Source organism: Rhinatrema bivittatum, chromosome 3, assembly GCF_901001135.1.
Source record: "Rhinatrema bivittatum chromosome 3, aRhiBiv1.1, whole genome shotgun sequence".
Taxonomy (NCBI): Eukaryota; Metazoa; Chordata; class Amphibia; order Gymnophiona; family Rhinatrematidae; genus Rhinatrema; species Rhinatrema bivittatum.
In genome coordinates this window covers 527754312-527777077 of record NC_042617.1, presented here as the reverse complement: position 1 = coordinate 527777077, position 22766 = coordinate 527754312, and the positions used below count along the sequence as shown (strand labels likewise).

At 50.2% G+C, this 22766-nt stretch overlaps 1 protein-coding gene across 1 annotated transcript in view; it reads right to left on the bottom strand.

The window, feature by feature from the left end:
* Nucleotides 1-22766, bottom strand: part of DTNB (dystrobrevin beta) — a 760848-nt gene that overhangs the window by 32477 nt on the left and 705605 nt on the right. The window contains 1 exon segment of the mRNA XM_029596279.1: nt 22210-22245. Coding sequence (XP_029452139.1) covers nt 22241-22245 — 5 coding nt within the window. The 3' untranslated portion in view covers nt 22210-22240.

The following is a 22766-nucleotide window of genomic DNA, read 5'->3' as shown; positions in this document are numbered from 1 at the left end:
AAAAGGAGGAGGAGTGGCTCTTTATGTCAAAAACAACATCCAAGCATCCGAGCTGCAAGGAAGATGGGGCAAAGAAGAAGTTTTATGGGCCATCCTAAAAAAAGATGATGGGGCATCCCTTTTTATAGGCGTGGTTAACAGGCCTCCAAATCAATTGGAAGTACTAGACAGAGATCTGGTTGATGACCTCCAAAAGATGGGTAAGGAGGGAGAAGTGGTGATTGTTGGAGATTTTAATCTGCCGGATGTAGACTGGAGAATCCCTTCTGCAGAATCTAACAGTAGTAGAGAGATAGTGGATGCTCTGCAAGGGGCTCTGTTCAAACAAATGGTAATGGAGCCTATGAGGGAGAGAGCTATACTCGATTTAGTGCTCACTAATGGAGATAATGTCTCTAATGTCCGGGTGGGTGCCCACCTCAGCACCAGTGATCATCATACGGTATGGTTTCGTATTATTAATATGATACGGAGAAGTTGCACAAAGACCCGGGTTTTGAGTTTCGAAAACACTGACTTTGTTGAAATGGGGAAGTACCTGGAGGAAGAACTAGAAGGCTGGGAGAAAATGAGAGATGTGGAACAAAAGTGGGCCAAACTAAGAGGAGCAATTACTGAAGCGACTAATGTTCAGATTACTTACCTGATAATCTCCTTTTCCTTAGTGTATGCAGATGGACTCAAAACAAATGGGTATAGTGTGCTCGTGCTAGCAGTTGGAGACGGATCTGACGTCAGCACGGGTACATATACCCCCACAGGAAGTGCAGCAAATCAGTAATCTTCCTTGCAAAAGCTTTTATGGATATATGTGTGACTGACCGATCGATTAGATGAACAGGATTACCCTGACCAATTGATGGTAGCTGGAGACCGCCAGTGTACTCAGCCGGAAGGCGTCGACACCCGGCAGGGTGGATGCCTTATAAGAAAACATGTCTTACCGTGAGTCGGCGAATCCCCATGCAGCCGGGCGGGATGCTGAGTCCATCTGCATACACTAAGGAAAAGGAGATTATCAGGTAAGTAATCTCAACATTTCCTAGCTTGTAGCAGATGGACTCAAAACAAATGGGATGTACAAAAGCTACTCCCGGACTGGGCGGGATGCTGCCCGAGGACCGTTTAGGATTGCCCTCGCAAATGCTGTGTCCTCCCTGGCCTGGACGTCCAGACGATAGAATCTGGAGAAGGTATGGAGGGAGGACCACGTCGCTGCTTTACATATCTCTGCCGGCGACAGCATCTTAGTTTCTGCCCAAGAGGCCGCTTGCGCTCTGGTAGAATGAGCCTTGACCTGTAGAGGCAGTGGTTTCCCTGCCTCTACGTAGGCTGCCTTGATAATTTCTTTAATCCAGCGGGCGATGGTTGACCGTGAGGTCGCTTCCCCTAGCTTTTTCCCGCTGTGCAGGACGAACAGGTGGTCCGTCTTTCGTACTGTTTCTGACATTTCCAGGAATCGGGACAGTGGTCTACCGATGTCGAAATGGCGTAGCATTCGACCTTCTTCCAACTTCTTCAAACCTTCCGTGGTAGGCAAGGATATGGTTTGGTTGAGGTGAAATTGTGAGACCACTTTGGGTAAAAAGGAAGGAACCGTGCGAAGATGGATAGCCTCTAGAGTGATTCTGAGAAATGGATCACGGCAGGACAGTGCTTGTAGCTCTGAGATGCGGCGTGCTGAACACACGGCCAGCAAGAACACCATCTTCAAGGTTAACAAACGGAGAGACAGGCCTCGAAGGGACCTGAAGGCGGATCCCACTAGAAATTCCAATACTAGGTTGAGGTTCCACAAGGGCACTGGCCACTTCAGTGGCGGGAGAATGTGTTTGACTCCTTTCAGGAAACGTGAAACGTCTGGGTGTTTGGCAATGGAGTTGCCGTCACTCCTGGGACCGTAGCAAGACAGCGCTGCTACCTGAACCTTGATGGAGCTGAGGGACAGACCCTTCTGAAGTCCATCTTGTAGGAAGTCCAAAATGAGAGGGATCTTCGCGGTATATGAATTGGTGCTGTGAGAGTCGCACCAGGCTTCAAAAACTCTCCAGATCCTTATATATGTTAGTGATGTGGAGAACTTGCGTGCTCAGAGGAGTGTATCGATTACCGGCTCCGAGTATCCTCTTTTCTTCAGTCTAGCCCTCTCAATGGCCAGACCGTAAGAGAGAATTGAGCTGGATCCTCGTGGAGGATGGGACCTTGCTGCAGCAGGTCCCTGTGCGGAGGCAGGCGTAGAGGCGTCCCTGCCAGTAGTCTTCTCATGTCTGCGTACCAGGGTCTTCTTGGCCAGTCCGGGGCCACTAGAAGAACTAGGCCTCTGTGTCGCTGAATCTTGTGTACAATGGCGCCCAGCAGGGGCCACGGAGGAAAGGCGTATAGCAGGATCCCCTGAGGCCACGGTTGTACCAGGGCATCGATCCCCTGGGCTCGAGGATCTCGCCTGTGGCTGAAATATCTGGGAACTTGAGCATTGGACCTGTCCGCTAATAGGTCCATGGCTGGCGTCCCCCATCGATCCACAATTATCTGAAAAACTGTGGGTGACAGCTGCCACTCTCCCGGGTTTAGGCTTTCTCTGCTGAGGAAGTCTGCCGTCGTGTTGTCCTTCCCGGCAATGTGGACGGCGGAGATGTCCTGAAGATTTGTTTCTGCCCAAATCATCAGGGGAGTTATTTCTAGGGACACTTGTTGGCTTCTGGTTCCGCCCTGTCGATTGATGTATGCCACTGTGGTGGCGTTGTCTGACATCACTCTGACTGCTCTGTCGTGAAGTCTGTGGGCAAATCGCAGGCACGCTAGCCTGACTGCCCATGCCTCTAGTCAGTTGATGTTCCACCTTGACTCTTCTCTGGTCCACCGCCCTTGGGCGGTGAGTTCCTCGCAGTGTGCTCCCCATCCGTTCAGGCTGGCATCTGTGGTGAGCAGAATCCAGGTTGGGGAGGACATTCTTGACCCCCGGCTCATGTGGCCGGGCTGTAACCACCACCGTAGCTGATTCTGCACTCTGGCTGGCAGAGGTAGATGTATGGTGTAGTTCTGCGATCGGGGCTCCATCGAGATAGGGCGCGTTGCAATGGTCTCATATGAGCCCGCGCCCAAGGCACCACTTCCAGAGTGGATGCCATGAGGCCGAGGACTTGTAGGTAATCCCGAGCCGTGGGCCGGCTGGCGCTCAGCAGGACCTGCAGATGAGTCCGGAGTTTTGACTTTCTCTTGGAGGTCAGGCTGACCTTGTCGTCTTGGGTGTCGAATTGGACCCCTAGGTATTCCAGCGACTGGGACGGCTGTAGGGAACTCTTCGTTATGTTGACTACCCATCCTAGGCTTTCCAGAAGAGCTATAACTCTGTTGGTTGCCCGGTGACTCTCCTCCGGTGACTTTGCCCTGATCAGTCAATCGTCCAGGTAGGGATGGACGAGAATTCCTTCCTTCCTGAGTGCCGCCACCACTACTACTATGACCTTGGTGAAGATCCGCGGCGCGGTGGCTAACCCGAAGGGTAAAGCTCAGAACTGGAAGTGCTGATTCAGGACTTTGAAGTGTAAATAGCGCTGGTGATCCCGATGGATGGGGATATGCAAGTAAGCTTCCGACAGATCTAGGGAGGTGAGTAACTCCCCTGGCTGTACTGAATTCTTGACAGACCGCAGAGTTTCCATGCGAAAGCTGGGGACCCGTAGGTGTCGGTTGACTGACTTGAGGTCCAGGACGGGCCTGAAAGTGCCCTCCTTCTTGGGTACGATGAAATAAATGGAATAATGCCCAGAATTTCTCTCCCCCGCAGGTACTGGGATTATGGCTTTTAGGGCCAGGAGCCTCTGTAAGGTCACTTCTAGTGCCGCTTTCTTGAGCGGTGAACAAGGAGATTCCAGAAACTTGTCCAGCGGAAGCCGAAGAAAATCCAGGTAATATCCTTCTCGGATGATGGTGAGAACCCACCTGTCCGAAGTGATCTCGACCCACCTGCGGTAGAAGAGGGTTAGCCTGCCCTCTATGGCTGCTACCCCCGGATGGGTCGGCTGATTGTCACTGTGGGTTGCGGCCGGGGCCAGAACCCGAGCCGGTTCTCTTCTTGTTGTGCTTAGCCCGAAAGGGCTGGTTCCTGGCCTGAGAACGAGGTACTTGATAGCGAGTCCTGTAAGGGTTGAAGCGCTGAGAGTTTCTACCTCTGGATGGTCTAGAAAAAGAACGCTGGCTCCTCCTCGACCTGTCTTCTGGTAGACGGGACAATGGGGAGGCACCCCATTTAGTAGCCCAGTTCTCAAGATCGCTGCCGAACACTAGGGAACCCTTAAAGGGCATTCTTGTGAGTCGTGTCTTGGAGGACGAGTCGGCCGCCCAATTGCGTAGCCAAAGCTGTCTCCTGGCTGCCACTGAGGAGGATACTCCCTTGGCTGCCGTACGGACAAGGTCGGAGGCTGCGTCAGTGAGAAAAGCGAGAGCTGTTCCATGTCTTCTCCCGGGGTGTTGTTTCTCGCTTGTGATAAACAGGAAAGCGTCACCACGGTGCAGCAAGTCGCGATTCGTAGGGACATGGTTGCTACCTCAAAGGCTTGTTTCAGAATGGTGTCCATGCGTCGGTCATGCGTATCCTTGAGGGCTGCTCCCCCCTCCACCGGAATGGTAGTGTGCTTCACAACTGCGTTAACTATGGCGTCTACCCTGGGGCACGCCAGCAGCTCTTTGGACACCGGATCCAGAGGGTACATACCGGACAAGGCCCGACCCCCTTTGAATGAGGCCTCCGGTGCCTTCCATTCCAGATCGATTAGCTGCTGTGCTGCTTGTAGGAGGGGAAATGGTGAGCCGTTTGGCGCAGGCCCTCTAGCAGGGGGTTCATTTTAGGGTCCCCTGGGGTGTCCTGGCCTGGAATGGCCAGCTCCGACAAGCATTGTGAGACCAGGCCTGGAAGATCTTCTTTCCGAAAGAAGCGTCTCATGGTACGATAGGGTTCTATCTGAGGGAAGTTCACCCTCCTCGGGGGGCTCCTCATTTTTCTCTGAGCAATCCGAATCCCCATAATTGGGGCTGTCAGGTGGCGAGTGGCCACGCCTAGGTCTCAAGTGTCCAGGGGCCGGATCAACCGGGATGGAAAGACCCATACGAGGAGCAGACTGCATCTGGACAAATGCGTGAATCCCCTTGAATAATTCCACCCAGGAAAGTAAAGCCAGATCTGGCCGTAGGGGCACCAGGTCTCTCGGGTTCCCTGGCTGCTCGCCGCGACCTGCTAAGTCCGGTGTGTTCCCTGAGGAACCGCTGGGCTGGGACTGGTCCTGTCCAGGAACTCTCATGGCCTCCTCACATTGGGCACATAGTGAGTCTGCTTCCTCTCTCTGTGTGGCTCTGAGGTTGCATGCTGAGCAGAGGCTTAGAGCTTTCATGCTTGATTCTGGAGGTGCCGGCTCTGCGGACGCATGGGCTCTCTTATGCTCCATTCGCCTGAAATTCGGTGTCGCCCAACGATGTGCGCCTAACACGTGCGCTTAACAGCATGTGCCTAGAACGGGCGTCTTATGAACGTGCGCCTATAACGGGCATCTTATAAACGTGTGCCTATACCGGGCGTCTTATAAACGTGCGCCTATACCGGGCGTCTTATAAACGTGCGCCTATACCGGGCGTCTTATAAACGTGCGCCTATACCGGGCGTCTTATAAATGTGCGCCTATAATGGGCGTCTTATAAATGTGCGCCTATAAACGGGTGTCTTATAAATGTGCGCCTATAATAGGCGTCTTATAAATGTGCGCGTATCCTAGTAGCGTGCGCTTAGTCAACGTGCGCCTATCGCGTGCGCGAACAACGTGCGCCTATTGCGTGCGCTTAGCAACGTGAGCTTAGTTTGGCGAAGATGAGTAGGCAGGCAAAATGGCAACCTCCTAGGCGGGCTGCCTCGTAGGCAGGCCCAGTTAGTCCACACTTCCTCGGAGACCAAGTAAAGATGTACGCCTTACCTTGTCTTCGGCACTTCCCGGCTGCGACCCGGGCGGTCTCCAGCTGCGGGGGGAGAGGGTGAGTACCTTCACCGCCGCGCTTAAGGAAGTGCACCTGCTGCCTCTAGGCCGCGCCCAAACTCATCTCGCTCGGGGGCCAAGTCCACGCCGGGACCGAGGCTGCCTCTAGGCCACGCCCGAACTCGTCTCGCTCAGGGGCCAAGCCGCGCCCGAGCCCTTCTCACTCGGGGGCTGGGTCCCTGCCGCAAACCGGCCACCGGACCGAGGCTCTTATCTCCGAGGGACCACAGAAGTCAGCTTGGGAAACTCAACTGGGTGAGTGACCACCTGGTATCACCACAGGAGTGCGGGGCTCGTCTTCAGTAGGTTTCTTCTATGAATTTAGTCGTTAGAATTTGGAAACAAGCTCAGCGAGCGTGAGGTAGCTCCAAACTGCTTTGGAGATGGAAATTACTGATTTGCTGCACTTCCTGTGGGGGTATATGTACCCGTGCTGACGTCAGATCCGTCTCCAACTGCTAGCACGAGCACACTATACCCACTTGTTTTGAGTCCATCTGCTACACGCTAGGAAATATATATGCTAGAAAAGTTAAGAAAAGCAAGAAAAGAATGAAACCTATCTGGTTCACAAAGGAGGTGGCTGATAAAATAAAAGATAAAAGAACAGCGGTTAAGAAATATCAGAGATCCCAAAGGAGGATCACAAGGTAGAATATCTGGTAAAATGGAGAAAGAAATCAAAAAAGCAAAAAGTCAAGCGGAAGAAAGGATTGCTAAAGAGGTAAAGCGAGGTGACAAAACATTTTTCAGATACATCAGTGAAAAGAGAAAAGTCCAAAGTGGTATAGTGAAATTGAAAGGTGAAAAGGATCAATGGGTGGAAACAGATGAAGAAATGCAGAAATATTAAATGAATACTTAAGTTCGGTGTTCACTAAAGAAGACCCCGGAGAAGGACTGTCGATAGTAAACAAGAAACTGGAGGGGAATGGAATGGATTAAACTCCATTCACAGAAGAGAATGTATGGGAAGAGCTAAGAAAACTGAAAATGGACAAAGCCATGGGGCCTGATGAGGGTTCATCCCAGGATACTGAGGGAGCTCAGAGATGTGCTGGCAGCTCCGCTGCATGACCTGTTCAATAGATCCCTGGAAATGGGAGCGGTGCTGAGTGATTGGAGAAGAGCGGCGGTGACCCCTCTACACAAAAGTGGAAGCAGAGAGGAGGTGGAAACTACAGGCTGGTTAGCCTCACCTCTGTGGTGGGAAAAGTATTGGAATCGCTGCAGAAGGAAAGAATAGTGAACTATCTACAAGCAACAGAATTGCTGGACCAGAGGCAGCATGGTTTCACCAAGGGAAGGTCCTGTCAGATGAATCTGATCGACTTTTTTGATTGGGTGACTAAGGAATTGGATCGAGGAAGAGCACTTGATGTCATCTACTTGGATTTTAGCAAAGCTTTTGATAGGATCCTGCAAAGGAGGCTTGTGAATAAAATGAGAAGCTTGGGAGTGAGTGCCAAGGTGGTGGCCTGGATAGCAAACTGGTTGAAGGACAGAAGACAATGTGTGATGGTTAATGGAACTTACTCGGAAGAGAGAGCAGTTGTGAGCGGAGTGCCGCAAGGCTTGGTGTTGGGACCGGTCCTGTTCAATATCTTTGTGAGCGACATCGCAGAAGGGATAGAAAGTAAGGTTTGTCTTTTTGCGGATGATACTAAGATTTGCAACAGAGTGGACAAACCGGAAGGAGTGTAGAGAATAAGACGGGATTTAAAGAAACTGGAAGACTGGTCGAAGATATGGCAGCTGAGATTCAATACCAAGAAGTGCAGTCATGCATACGGGGTGTGGAAATTCGAAAGAAATGTATTCGATGGGGGGTAAGCAGGAGAACATGGAGCAGGAGACCTTGGGGTGATAGTGTCTAATGATCTGAAGTCGATGAAACAATGTGACAAGGCGATAGCTAAGCCAGAAGAATGCTGGGCTGCATAGAGAGAGGAATATCGAGTAAGAAAAGGTAAGTGATTATCCCCTTGTACAGGTGCTTTGTGAGGCCTCACCTGGAATACTGTGCTCAGTTCTGGAGACTGTATCTCCAAAGAGACAGAGACAGGATGGAGTTGGTCCAGAGAAGGACGACCAAAAAGGTGGATGATCTTCACGAATGACTTATGAGGAGAGATTGAAGAATCTAAATATGTACACCCTGGAGGAAAGGAGGAGCAGAGGTGATATGATACAGACTTTCAGATACTTGAACGGTTTTAATGATCCAAAGTCAACGACAAACCTTTTCCATCAGAAAAAAATCAGCATAACCAGGGGTCACGATTTAAAACACCAGGGAGGAAGACACAGAACCAATATCAGGAAATATTTCTTCACAGAGAGGGTGGTAGACGCCTGGAACGCTATTCTGGAGGAAGTGGTGAACACCAAAACTGTGAAGGATTTCAAAGGGGCATAGGATAAACATTGTGGATCGATAAAATCCAGAGGATGTGAATGAGGAGAAGAGGCATGGGGGTGGGCTTGCGGGAATGACGGTTACTACCTGGTGATTAATACCCTTATTCAATAAACACACACACGGTTATAATGAGACTCCAACATTGCTCTATGCTTCAATGGCAAGAGAAAATGTGGAAAAAATGATTTGCATTCACAAATAAGCGGGGGAGTAGCTTGCTTGTTGAGCCGGTTACTATTCCACACCAAATAAGCCTGATACTTCACTTGGAATACATATCCAGCGCAGCTCACTGCTTCAACGGCAGAGGGGAATGAAGATAAGATGATTTATATTCAGACAACAACCAAGGACTGAATTGCACAGGCTGGATAAACAAAAAAGAGTGGGGGTAGCTTGCTTATTGCGGTGGTTACTACCCCGAATCAATTAAGCCTGATACTTCACTTGGAATACATATCCAGCGCAGCTCGCTGCTTCAATGGCAGGGGGGGAATGAAGAAAAGAAGATTTATATTCAGACAACAACCAAGGACTGAATTGCACAGGCTGGGTAAACAAATAAGAGTGGGAGTAGCTTGCTTATTGCAGCAGTTACTACCCTTAACCAATTAAGTTAGATACTTTACTTCGATGCGGCTGCAGTACTGCTCTCTGCATCAATGGCAGTGGGGGAAGGAAATTGGAACCAAAAAGTTACCAATAAGGGCCAAGAGTACAGATAAGTATGAGAAAATAAGTGTGAAAGCTTGCTGGGCAGACTGGATGAGCCATTTGGTCTTCTTCTACCATCACTTCTATGTTTCTATGAGTGGGAAAGAGTCCACGCCCATATCTGTGCCACTTCTTGACATAGAAGGTAGGAGCCCGTTCCCCCTTGCTTGTTGATATACCACATCGCCACCTGGTTGTCGGTCTGGATAAGGATGGTTTTGTTGGATAGGCAATCCTGAAAAACCTTGAGGGCATATCTGATTGCCCGAAGTTCCAGGAATTTATCTGATGTTTGGATTCTTCCGCAGATCAAGTTCCCTGGGTCTGCAGGTGGTTGACATGCGCACTCCACCCTAGATTGGAGGCATCCGTCGTCAACGCAATTTGAGGCTCTGGAACCTGAAAGGGGAGACCTTGTAGGAGATTGGAGTGCTGCATCCACCAGACCAGTGAGAGGCGGAGCTGTTTGGTGATGTGGACAATGTTGGAAATTGGATGGTAAGACTGAGTCCACTGGGACTTTAGGGTACACTGTGTTACTCTCATGGCTAGACAGGCCTTTGGAGTAACATCTACCGTCAATACCATGTGACCTAGCAAAGTGAGGAAGTGACGAGCTCTTGTGTATCTCCAGGCCTGGAGTTGCTGCGCCAGGGTCGTGATAGTGTGAGCTTGGTCTTGAGGGAGAAAGGCTTTTGCCTGTATGGTATCCAAGTCCGCCCCTATGAAGGAGAGGATTTGAGATGGAACGAGCTTGGACTTGGAATAGTGGACCAGAAACCCGAGAGACAGAAGTGTGTGGAGGGTTAGATGTAAGGAGGCTAGTGCATCCTTTTGGGATGGAGCCCTTATCAGCCAATCATTGAGATAAGGGTAGACATGGATCTTCTGACCCCTGAGGTAGGCAGCGACCACTATGAGTCATTTGGTGAAGACTCAAGGCACAGACACCAGGCCGAATGGCAAGACACGATACTGGAAGTGTTGGGGGCAGACTAAGAATCGAAGGAATTTGCGATGAGAGAGTTATCAAGATGTGTGTGTACGCGTCTTGAAGGTCTAGAGAGCAAAGCCAACCTCTTTGTAGAAGAGGTAGTAGACAGCCCAAGGTTAACATCCTGAACTTTTCCCTTTGCAGATACTTGTTTAAGGCGCGTAGGTTCAGGATTGGACGAATGCCCTCTGACTTTTTTGGAATTAGGAAATATCGGGAATAGAACCCTTGTCCCTGTTGTGAGGGGGGCACTGGTTCTATCGCCCGTGAGTTGAGGAAGGTTAACACTTCCTCCTCTAGAGGAACGGAGTGGTTGGATGATTCCCACTTTGGCCGAGGTGGGGAGTCCGCCGGTACAGTCAGGAAATTGAGTTGGTAACCTTGACTTATCACCGAGAGTACCCAGTGATCTGTGGTGATCGTGTGCAAGATGTTGGCAAAGTGGCACAACCGACCGCCAACGGGTACAGATGGCAAAGGAGGTTGGCTTATGCTCTCTAGTGAGGAGTCAAAATCCTGAAGCTGGGCCCGGTTGCGGAGGTGGCTGGGTCTTCTGAAGCCGGGATTGCTGGAACTGACCCTTCTGGTAAGGTCTGGAGGGGCGATCCCGAGTAGCAGGAGGATAATCTCTCTGTGGCTTGAAGGACGGCCGCTTAGAGTCCCTTCTGAATGTCCTCTTGGAGGTGGATGAGAAATCAGAAGGCACCGAAGAAAGCTGACGTAGCGTTTCATGGTGGTCCTTAAGCTGTGCTACGGTTTCTTGGATTTTGTCCCTGAAGAGATTATCTCCAGCACAGGGTAGGTCAGCCAACCGGTCCTGTACTTCTGGGTCTGAGGTCTTTAGCCAGGCCCACCTTCGAGCACTAATCCCTGCTGCGGACACCCTAGAGGCTGTGTCAAAAATATCATAGGTAGCGCAGACTTCATGTCTGCCAGCATCTAGACCCTTTTGAACCAAGGCATTGAGTTGATCTTGAAATTGTTCAGACAAGGTTGTAGGAAAATCCTGAATTTTCTTGAAATGATCCGTTATACTGAGTCATGTAGTACTGGTAGGATGCAATGCAGGAAATAAGCATTGAGCCATGGAAAACACGTCGGCCAAAAGCATCCAGGAACTTTTGCTCTTTTCCTGGAAGCATGGAAGAATGAGGTTTAGAACAATGTGCCTTCTTCTGGGCCGACTCCACAACCACAGAATGATGGAAAAGCTGTGTTTTCTGGAATCCAGGGGCTGTCTGTACCAGGCAGGTAGCATCTGTTTTTCGGTTAACCGGTGGTACAGAACCTGGAATTTCGTTTCAGCAGGTCAAGAAGGACTTCATGAACAGGGATGGACATGATTTCCTTGGATGCATCTACAAATTGGAGCACTTCCAGCATCCTGTGCCTGGAATCCTCTTCTGTCTGAAGCTGGAAAAGGATGGTCTCAGACATTTCTTTAATAAAATTTATAAAGGACAGGTCTTCGGGAAGAGAACGCCTTCTCTCCTCAGGGGGAGAAGGTTCTGAGGGCAGATCATCAGAATCCTGAGAAGAATCATCTGTCCATCGTTGGTAGGACTAGTCCCCAGCCCCCATGGGATCCTCAGATAGAAGAAACGGTGCTATTCCTGCGGGATCAGACCGAGGCACCGATGGCACCGACATCGATGGTGGCACCAACCGAGGACGATGCGGCATCGATGGAAGAATCTGCATCAATGGAGCCGGTGACATTGACGGGCAAGTCGGTGGCAGGACTCCCGATGGCCCGGGGGTGGGGTCCGGCCTCAGTGCGTCTTCATCTTCTGATGACAAAGGAATCGGAGTGGAAGGAGTGGGACATGCCGGTGCCTTTGGTTCCACCGGTGGAAGGGCACCGATCAAGGAATCCAATCTATCCAGTAAAGGTGCGAGGGCCGTGGGTATCTGGTCAGCTGGAATCGGTGCCGGCGTCGATGGAGGCTGGAAGCCCTGTAGTGCTTTTACGATGGCCTCTTGGACCATCCGGTCCAATTCCTTGTGGAAGCCTGGGGCGTGTAACCCCAGCTCCGGAGTAGGAGGCAGCGCTGGCGTGGCCGGAGCATTCACTGGAAAAACTGAAGTCGTGGCTCCCGACACCAATGAAAGTGGGAAATGCCTCGGTGACCCGGTCTCAGAGGAGGATGGGGGCTTCTCTGGATCGGCGGACTGAGCCTTATGATGGCGGTGCAATCGTTTTTCTTGATGTTCTCTTCAGTCCTTCTCCGGTGCCGAGGACAAAGAAGTGGATGACTTCAGAGCAGTTGGCGTCGGGTGAGAAGCACCGGAATCCAGTCGCTGATGAGGGGTCGATGGCGCCGGCTCAGACGATGTCGAGGCTTTTGATGGAGTCGGTAGTTTCGCCTGGAAAAGAAACTTCATCTTTTCTGAGCAGGCCTTATGGCCCTTCGGTGTCATCTGGGAACATTTGGTGCAAGTTAGGACGTCATGGTACGCCCCCAAACACAACACACAAACCCCTATGCGGGTCGCTGATGGACATCATCTGAGGACAATCGGGACACCGATGAAAATCCATGGCTTTGACAAAAATTTAGCCGCGGTTTGGTCGATGGCCAGTAGGTTCCGAAGGGAAAACTTGAAGGGAATCGACCGCAATGGAGGGTAGAGCCTTACCTTCACCACCGTGGGTACAGAATTGATAGGGGGACCCTGGATGGGGTAGAAGTTTTTGAAATTTTTAAAGAAAGTTCCGTGAGGAAAATCCCTGTTAGGAATCTCTAGAGAGCTCCTTAACCACTACTGCTGCATGGAAAAAAAGAGACTGAAGAGGGACCCCTGCTGGTTGCAGGGTTGGTGCTATGCTGGGCATGCCCAGTAGTGCCAGTCAAAGCTCTAGAAACTTTGACAAAAGTGTTCCGTGATTGGGCTCCAATGGAGCAACTGTAGAAACATGTAAGGAACATGGTCTAATTACCCGCTCTTGCATATTCTTGGCATGAGAACAACCAAGACTTCCGGTGTTTTTGCTCAGTATTTTTGTACAAAAACGAGATAGACTCTGCAGAACTGCAAGAAAACAACAGCTTCAAGAGGACAGAAAAAGACAAACAGGGAAGTGCGTCTGGACTGATCCGTGGTACTACAGGAATGAAAATTAACTGGTAAGAACTAATTTTCCTTTCCCTGTACGTACCCGGATCAGTCCAGACTGTGGGATGTACCAAAGCTTCCCTAAAATGGGTGGGATCAAGACAGTCCCACTCGAAGCACTGGTAGCCCAAAAGAATCGAAGCAGAGCTTACACATCTAGGCGATAGTGTCGAGCAAAAAGAGATAAGGACGCACAAGTATGAACTGTGCAAATCATCCACGGAGAGAACAAAAGAATGTTCGCCCAAGAAGGAGCTCGAGAACACAAAGAATGAGTCGGAAGACCCTCGGGGAACCACCAGGCCATGACAAAGAACAACCGAGAGATCACTTCCTGCAACTAGCGCGCTATAGTGGACTCAGAAGCCGACTTACCCAGATTGGACCCATTCCAGGGAACAAAAAGATGGACAGATGCACGAAAAGCCATTGGGGACCAGGAAATAGCGCAAGAGAACTCTTATGGAAGCGGGGTAACGGAGACCCATATGTCACCAAGATAAGGGGTCCGTCACCAGATGCAGTAGAAAGCGGGGAGCTCCGCCGACCAAAGAACAAAGAAGTTAGACGAAAATTCACGAAAAAGGAAGGACCCGTACGAGGGCTACCCTGAAGTTGGAAAATCGCAAAAAGGGATCGCGCCAGGACAGCGCTTGGATCTGACGAGCAGAGGAGATAAAACCAAAAGCCAGACTTAAGCATAAGGGACTGCAGGGTGACGCTATGGAGAGGGTCGAAGAGGGCCATACAGAAGGGTCTGCACAACCGAGTGAAAAGTTTACGACGGACAAGTGAGCAAGAAGGTGGATGTAGATACCTGACGCCCCTGAAAGTCCAAGTCGCACATGGGTGGCCCCTCAGGGATGACCTGCCACTCGACCCAGGAGAAAGCCGAGGGGGTAGACTGGTACACGCCGAGAACGAAGGAAGGATCCTCAGAGAGACTGCCTCAGAGAAGAAAAGACTAAGGAGATTGGTGCGGAGTACGCCGAAAAACCCGACTTCGCACAAACAAACCCAAGCACGTTCCAGATGCGCACGTACGCCAGGGAGTCGACCGTTTCCGGGCCTGAAGGAAGGCGAAGACTGCCTACTCCAAAAAACCCTCACACCGGAGACATCGCCATTCAAAAAGGCAGGGCGCTAGACAAGCGTGAACGGCCTGGTCGAAAAAAATACAGGGCCCTGACTAAGGAGCCGAGGAAGATGGTGTGGCCGCAGGGGTCCGACCGTCGCTAGGTTGAGAAAAAACTGTGAGCCAAGGCCTGAAACGGCCCCTCGGGTGCTACCAAAACCATGGGACACCGGTGGAGAACCATCCGTCCAAGAACTTTCCCGACCAGAGACCACGGGAGGGGGGGGGGGGGGGGGGGGAGAAGGAGGGGGAAGTAGCACAAGATGTACCGCCAGCCGAGGGAGAGCCAAGGCAACTACGCCCGCCGAGCCATGGTCCCTCCAGCAGAAGAACCAATCTACCATGGTATTGAGAAGAGTCGCCATGAGGCTCAGGTGGGAGGGGACCACCTGTTGATGAAGAAACCATGGTTGAGCCAAGAGTCCCCACTCCTCGGGATCTAGCGACTGACGACGGAGAGAGCAACCTGAACATTTCCCTAGCCCGCGGAGTGGGAGGCTGCCCGGCACTGTAGGTGTCGCTTTGCCCAGGCTAAGAGAAGGCTGGTGTCCAGGGCCACCCACGGACTGCGAGCACCCCCTGGGCGATGGAAACATGCCACGGAGGTGGAGTTGTCGGGCAAGACCCATAGCGTCTTGCCGCGTATGAGAGAAAGAAACTCCAGAAGAGCCAGGATCATCACCCAAGACTCCGTAATGTGCCAGCGAGACAGACGCTGGCCAGGTCCCCTGGGCATACTAGGAACGGCCGCCCACTCCTCAGCCCGAAAGACTAGCATCTGTGGGCACTATCGTCCACTGGGGAACTTGGAGAGGTAGGCCCGGTAGCAAACAAAAAAGCAGGGGAAATCCACCCCTGAGAGACGGCGACAGTAGAGCCCAAGAACGGGAGAACTGTGTGAGACTGTTCTGCCAGTGGCTGCCAACGGGTCAGCAAAGTTAACTAGAACAGTCGTATTGGAGCAAGGACCCAAGGGACAAGGGCAAGAAAGCCGAGGAGCCCGAGATCTACAGGCAGACACAAGTCGTCAAGGAAGGGAGCCAGGGCAGACTCTGAGACCGGCCAAACAACTTGAGGGCCCGCACACAAAGCAAGAAGACCTTGCCTACCCAGGTGACGAAGCGGAGTCTCAAGGTACTCTAACTCCGGGAAGGGCTGAAGATTGCTCTAAGAGAAATACAGTATCCACCACAGGGAAGCAAAGAAAGCTAACCCACGATACACCGACCGCCGACAAGAACCTCCACCTTGACCCTGATGCGCCAGACGCCTAGATATGAGTAGACGAGGAGTCCTGCCCGGCGGAGAGCTGCAACCATCAACACCTAGACATTGGTGAAGATGCAAGGTTCCGTCGCGAGATCAAAGGGAAGCGTCCAGAACTCAGAGTCCCGGCGGAGGACGTGAACATGAAGAGACTATGGCAGCCACGAAGAAACGGAAAGTGGATTATGCCACTGAGAGAAACGAGTGGGTCGAGGGATGCCCCAGGGGGAGGACTGCACAAGTATGCTCACAGGGAGAGCATGTGGAGAAGCGGGAACTGAGAGCCCGGGGACTCTTGTGAGGTCCAAGAGCGAACGAAGAAAATAGGATAGTGGCCTGCGGGAGGTACGTTGGCTGGCAGCGGGACCTCCGTGCCCAGACCCAGGAGCTTGGCGGGGGTTAGCTGCACCGTAAGTCGCAGGGACCGACCACCAAGGGAAACAGAAAAAAAGGATCCCGCCAAACACGAGGAAGGCGAAGGCGTGTCCGTGTCTGAGAACGTCGAGGACCCCCTGGTCCGACCGGAGCCCGACCCAGTCCGCGGAGAAGAGGGAGAGGCAACCACCTTAGAAGGGGACTGAGAAACGAGGCAAAGATACTCTGGAGTATGTGCAGGCGTAAGGATTGAGCGAGTGGGCTAACCCTCGCGCAGAAGAAGGCACCCAACAGAATGCTGCGACAAAAAAAAAAACTGCGATCACAAAAGACAAACCCCCCTGAGGAGACACCGTGCCCATGTGGGGTATACCAACTCTGGTCCCGAAAGCATGGACTAGAGGGTATAAACGACCAGGATGGTTGCAGAAGGGTCACCGACAGCTGATGGCCCCTACCATCCCCTAAAGAATCCAAAGTCTCTCAAGGTCCTGGACAAGGAACAGCTTACCTCTGAATGGCAACGTACCCCACCGGGCGGAGGAGGCCGAGAGCAGCCGACCAGTGGCGCAGCTACAGGAGCTGTGTGGCGGACATCTCCGAGGCAAGCGCCTCCGGCTAGAGGCGGCGAAGGGTCGAATGCGCAGCCCCTGGCCACGGGAGATCCCGGGCACAGAGGAATCTTGCCGATGACTCCATAAGAGACCTGCGCACTGCAGGAACTGCAGCAAATAGTGGAACACATCCACGGCGCTAAAACATCAGAGTGCGCTTCAAAGGAGCCTCGCGAATCGTGGTCAGCAGGCAGACCAGGGCCGCTTGAAAAACCGGAAAAACCCTCCTGAAACGCGACCGCAGGAGTCCACGGAGTGATTATGGGGGTTTTTTTTCCCAACAAAGCATGCCACCTAGAGGGGAGCTCGTTCAGGGCACGGCCCGACCGGGGAGCCTGCGAAACCGCAGGCACAACTGTTTGGGCGGGAAGGAAGGAAAAGGCGTCTGACAAAACCATGATCCCGCCCGGATCGAGGCCACATTCATGGACAAGAGGCGGCACCAGGAAGATTAGCTAACGCACCCGGGTTGGCTATAGGATCCGGGAGTACCGGGATCCGTCGGGGGACAGGGAGGGGGCACCTCCGGGACCACCCGCGCCCCAAGGGACCCCGGGGGCTCAGCAGCCGGCCGAACTAGCAACGGCACGGAGCAGGGAATTTTAGTTACTGATGTAATTAATTAATTCAAAAAATTTTTTAATGATTTGTCCCCGGGGGGGGGGGGGGGGGGGGGGGGGGGGGGGGGGGAAGGGGGGGACCTTCCACCTCCTCCTGCAGGCCCACTAAAGGGAATTTACGCAGGAGGAGGGAAAAAACGACCCCAAAAATTCCGGGTGGGGGAGGGGAAGGGGGAGGCAAGAAACCCTTCCTGGGGGGCTCAAATTGGGGTGTAGCTGCAAAAAAATTGGCCCCCCAGCCCCAGGGAGCTCCGAAAACGGAGCCGTTAAAAAATCCAAGATGGCGGCCGTTCCCGGGCTTAGTCGACCCGGGAAAGGCCTGGCCAAGCTCTGGGGACTCGATCCCCAAGCTAAATTTGCCATTCCTGCCGAGGAAGGACCTTCCCCACCCGGCAGGGAGGCATAGAAAAAGCCCCTTCGAAAAAAACTCGAAGGGGGCTGCAGAAAAGAGGCAGGCTGCCTGCCGGAGGCAGAGCAGAGCCGCGGCTCAAGAAAAAAAAAGTAGAAAAAAAGCTTTGATTGACAGCCTGCAGAGCTGGAGAGAGCAGGAGGGAAACCTGCTGCCTCCTGCCTGTCTGGCTGCTGGTTCTAGGCCTGCTAAGACCAGAAAAATTAAAAAATGCTGGTCAACTGCTGCAAATAAGTTAGAGGTAGGTGAGTACCTGCAACTTATTTAAAGTTTAAAACTGTTCCTTTTTTTTTTTTTTTTTTTTTACTGAGCGCAGCAGCGAGTTCAAAAACCCTCTCGGTAGCCAGAGGGGGGAACGAGACCCTGAGAGCCTCGGTCCCCACACCTGGAAGCATCCACGGACTCAGGCTATGCAGGGAACCCCCTCCTGCAAAAGGGGCAAAGCCCCCCTGAGCCGGGCAAGAGCTGGGAGACGGAACCGTCTCCCACACAGAAAAAGGAAAAATCACTAAAAAAAGACAAACTTCCCTTTCTCTGTTTTTGTTTTTGTTTTTTTTAAACAAGCGAGAACCAAAAGAAATACTTGCTTGAGCCTAGCAAAAGACAGAAGAAAAGGCTGACTAGCCTACAGCAGAGAACCGAAGTGTAGATGCTACACCTGCTGGAGACAGATGAATACTGAAGGGTTAGATGATAGGCTCTGTCCTGATATAGGGCATTCCTTCAAGTTTTAGTCTGTCTCCACCTGCTGGAAAGGAGGCTCAACCCACAGTCTGGACTGATCCGGGTACGTACAGGGAACTGGGTTTCAGGACATCCACAATGAATATGAATGAGATATATTTGCATACAATGGAAGCAGTGCATGCAAATATACCTCATGCATATTCATTGTGGATATCCTGAAAACCAGACCTGTCTGTGGCACTCCAAGACGTAGTTAACTACCCCTGCAGTAGTGATTGGATTTGCTTCTGCTAGTGGTGATCCTGGGCTCCAAGGAAGTCAGAAAACTGGCCTGCCAGATCACTCCAGACTGATATCACCACAACCCAAGAATAAGTGGTAGACCAAGCTGCTACTGGCCCAAGACAAGAAGCAGTAAGGAGCCCAATATAAGAGCTGCTACTGTCACCCATCTAATCATGTTGGTACCAAGCCCCACTCACTTTAACCTAGAGGAGAAGCAGCACCAAGGAGGTGCTTTCTTGGCCTTATCTCTTGTCGTGGAGGAACCAGCGGTGCCATAGGGCCAGCCCAAAGGAATTGAAAAGAGGTTGCCAGGTCCCCTCCCCCCAAAAGTAATCATAATTGGAGCTCCTATCACCAGCAAAATAAGAGGTATCAGGAACTACTGGCTGCTGTTACATACCAATCTATCGCATATGAGAAAGAAGACAAACTAATCGACTACCACCCACAAGATATGAATCATCATTCAACTCACTAACAGCTCGATACTGTAAGGTGCGGTTGGAGATTAACTCGCTGTGAGCGCACAATTGGGACGCGTAAGGCGATCCTGCGATACAGTCTCCAGTTTCACGCGTCCTTAGCGCTTCTTGAAACCGACCCGTGCACGCCTGTGTACGCCCGTGCGATTTCGGCGCTCAAGGCAGTCACATCGTCACGCCTTGAGCGCCGAAATCGCACGGGCGTACACAGGCATGCATTCATTCACTGCCGGCGGGGGCTGCCGGAGGCTGCTTTCGCCGCCGGCTCCCTCCGCCTGGATGAATGCATGCCCGCTGGCTCTCGCCGCCGCCTGGATCAAACGCGCGCCCACCCGCCCGCTCCCGCCTGGATCAAACGCGCGCCCACTCGCCTGCCGGCTCCCGCCGCCGCTTGGATCAAACGCGCGTGCCCACCCGCCCGCTCCCGCCTGGATCAAACGCGCGCCCACCTGCCCGCCGGCTCCCGCTGCTGCCGCCTGGATGAATGGGCGCCCGCCGGCTCCCGCCGCCGCCTCGATGACCGCACGCCCGCCCGTGTGGAGATGGGGGATTCGGAAAGTGACAAGGTATTTATATATATAGATATATATATATCTATATATATATATAGATATATATATAACACTTTATTCCCTTTTGTTTTAATTTTCGCCCTGCGCCTTGCTTCGGGGGGTGGGGGGGGGGAACCATCCACTTCCTGGTGCCTGTCATTTCAAATGTCATTTGAAATGACATTTGAAATGACAGGTACCAGCGCACCCAGGATACTGTATAGGCGCTGTATTAAGCGCCTATACAGTAAAATGGGTTGCGCGGGCCTAACCTTCGCCTAACGCTTCGCAGACGCGGCTTGCATTTGCAAGTAATTTACATACAGTATCGAGCGATATGTGAAGAGAACTGTGCGTGCGGGGAACGAGGGTGAGCCCGGCACTGCCGCACTCTTTCTACCGTGGCCTTAGAGTATCGACCTGTAAGAGTTGCACTGTATAGAAATTGAAAGAAATGCTCTGAATGGTACATGTGTAGTAAGGAATTATGAGGAAATGGGCCACAGACTGAAGAACCAGCAGAAGATAAAAACAGGAAAAGCAGCTGGATGTGAAGAGTAAGGAAATCCTGAGTTAGTTTCAAGGATGGAGGAGCAGTATTAGGAGGGGAATAGAAAATCCTAGGAATGGTGATAGGAGAGGAGAGGGAAAGATGGTGTGTTCGAAGAGCAGAGGCAAGAAATTTGAGGGAAGGAGAGCATGCCCAAGGAGCATCAGTAAGAGGTGTGAGGTAAGGAAGGCATGCCTGAGGAGCATCAGCAAGTGTGAGGGAAGGAGGGAGTGCCCAAGGAGTATCAGCAAGTGTAAGAGAAGGCCTTTTAGACCCTTGTAGAAAAACAGCATTGCCTACCCAGTTTAATTTCTCAACCGTTGCCACACTATTCAGCTTATACATGCAAATCCTTGCTAAGTGCACTCAGATAATTCTTCATATAATAGAAAACACATCTAACACAATCTTACAATACCCTGAGATTCAATAGTCACAGTAGAAAAAATTGGAATTGCTTGAGTATATATTTTTATAACGATCCCTCAGAGCATTAGTGACTAAGGACCACTGCTACCTTTTTACAATCTAGTGATAATCACATGATAGGAACATTCAATGAAAGGCAGTTTGGCGGAAGGGGTATCTTCTGTCTGCCTCTCAACCTTTCCTCTAGTTTGGTAGGATGCCATTGTGTCTAAATAAACTGTGTAGAAGCTGGATATTGGGCTTCACTAGCTTATTTAGTTTTAGGGTATCTCTAATTAAAATGTATGAGAGATATTTGCAAATTACAATTCACAAACAGTTTTAAAATTAGAAAGCAACTAACAAATCTTATAAACACAGCATTCAATGTCTTTTAAAATTTATTTTAGTTAAAATATATATTATATTATGAAGAAAGAGGACCAGCATAACTGCCACAGGCATTCATGATAACAGCCTTCTCTTTGGCCAGATAAAAGTGTAATAAGTCCCCATAATAGTAACCTTTTTATAAAGTTTTAGAATTTAATTTAAAACTGTATCTGTATCAGAGGCTTAACTTGAAAGATGCTGCCATCCAATACATTCCACCGTGGATTATTCCTCCATCTTGCAAATTAGGGTAAAGAATCAGACTGATATATTAAACTGTATTTTAAGCATGTTCACTGGGAATATCCTGAAAACCAGACTGGCTGGAGTGGGCAGATGAGTACATGAGGATTAGTTTGAGCACCACTGCTGTCCTAATACTTGGTTGGGACAATCTCTTATTAGTAAAAGTCACATGAAACTGACTGAGACCAGATAAAGGGCATTTTTTACATGGCACCTAGTTTATGAAACTCTCTTATGAATTCCATAAGGAAGTGTTTATTTTTATTTATTTATTTTTTTTGTACTGTTTTCAGGAAATTGACTATGCTTTCTGTTCAGAATAGCTCTTTAGAGGCTCTCATGATATAATGCCTAGTAATGCAAATCTTAAATTTGGTATTTGCCTCATCAATGTTTTTGTTGTTTTTTTACCAAAGGTGGAGGTAACAGACGTAATTGCTTTGCCATTTTTGTAAAGGCATATGCTTTATTATAATCATCTTGAGCTTTTTAGAAAGATGAAAAATTCAAATAAATTTAGTCAGGACTGAGAAAAAATACCGGGCACTTGGAAATTCATCATTTATGAGGATTAGAAAAAGAGAGAAATTGAGGAGTAATTACAGAAAGTTAGTAGTGGTCTATGCTATATGCTAGTTAGATCCTGGTCATTACTGACCACTTCCCCAATAAGGATCCATGGATCACATGTACCTTCTCCTTCCTTCCCCTTTTTAGTTTTGCGGATACATCTCTAGTCGTGGGTGCTGTTACCATGATTTTTCAGTTTAAAGATAAGAGAAGGAAATATAGTTTTTTTTCCATAAAACATTACAAGTAGCACAATCTGTTCACAGGACACTGAGCAGATGCGTTAGTACTGGTGTATGTGTCAAGGTATTGTAAATAATGCAAGTAAAGGGAACTGCCTCTGATGCTTACTTGAACTACTTTCCACTTGGTGGCTTTTCATCTAACCTGTAACATGCAGAGAAAGGGAGAAGATGTAAAGGTCATACAGCTGAAGTACAATGATATCGATTCCATATTTATCAAATTTCTAAACCACATTCCTGGCCTCAAAGAGGTTGCCCAAAGTGGTGTACAAATAATTGAAAAGAATACATCATATAAACAAAATAAGAACACATCATATAAACAAAATAAAAACAATAAATACAATAATTAAAAACATCAACATGCCATTGAACAAAGTGATCATAATGCCATCAACTTTTACCCCAAACACTGACATAATAAAGCTATACTATACCATACACAGACAAAACCCACATACTTGTAAATACCCATACCACCAACCCAATAAGTGATAAGCTAACATAATATCCCTCCAAACCATCTTGCTGATCTGAAATGTCATACATAGCTTCAACCTTCAGCCTCCCTTGAAATATCCACTCAACATTTTACCAGAGGAAGAGCAATGCTATAACCTTTTTCCAAAAGGTAAAATAGTTTTGTCCCAGACAGATATCTGA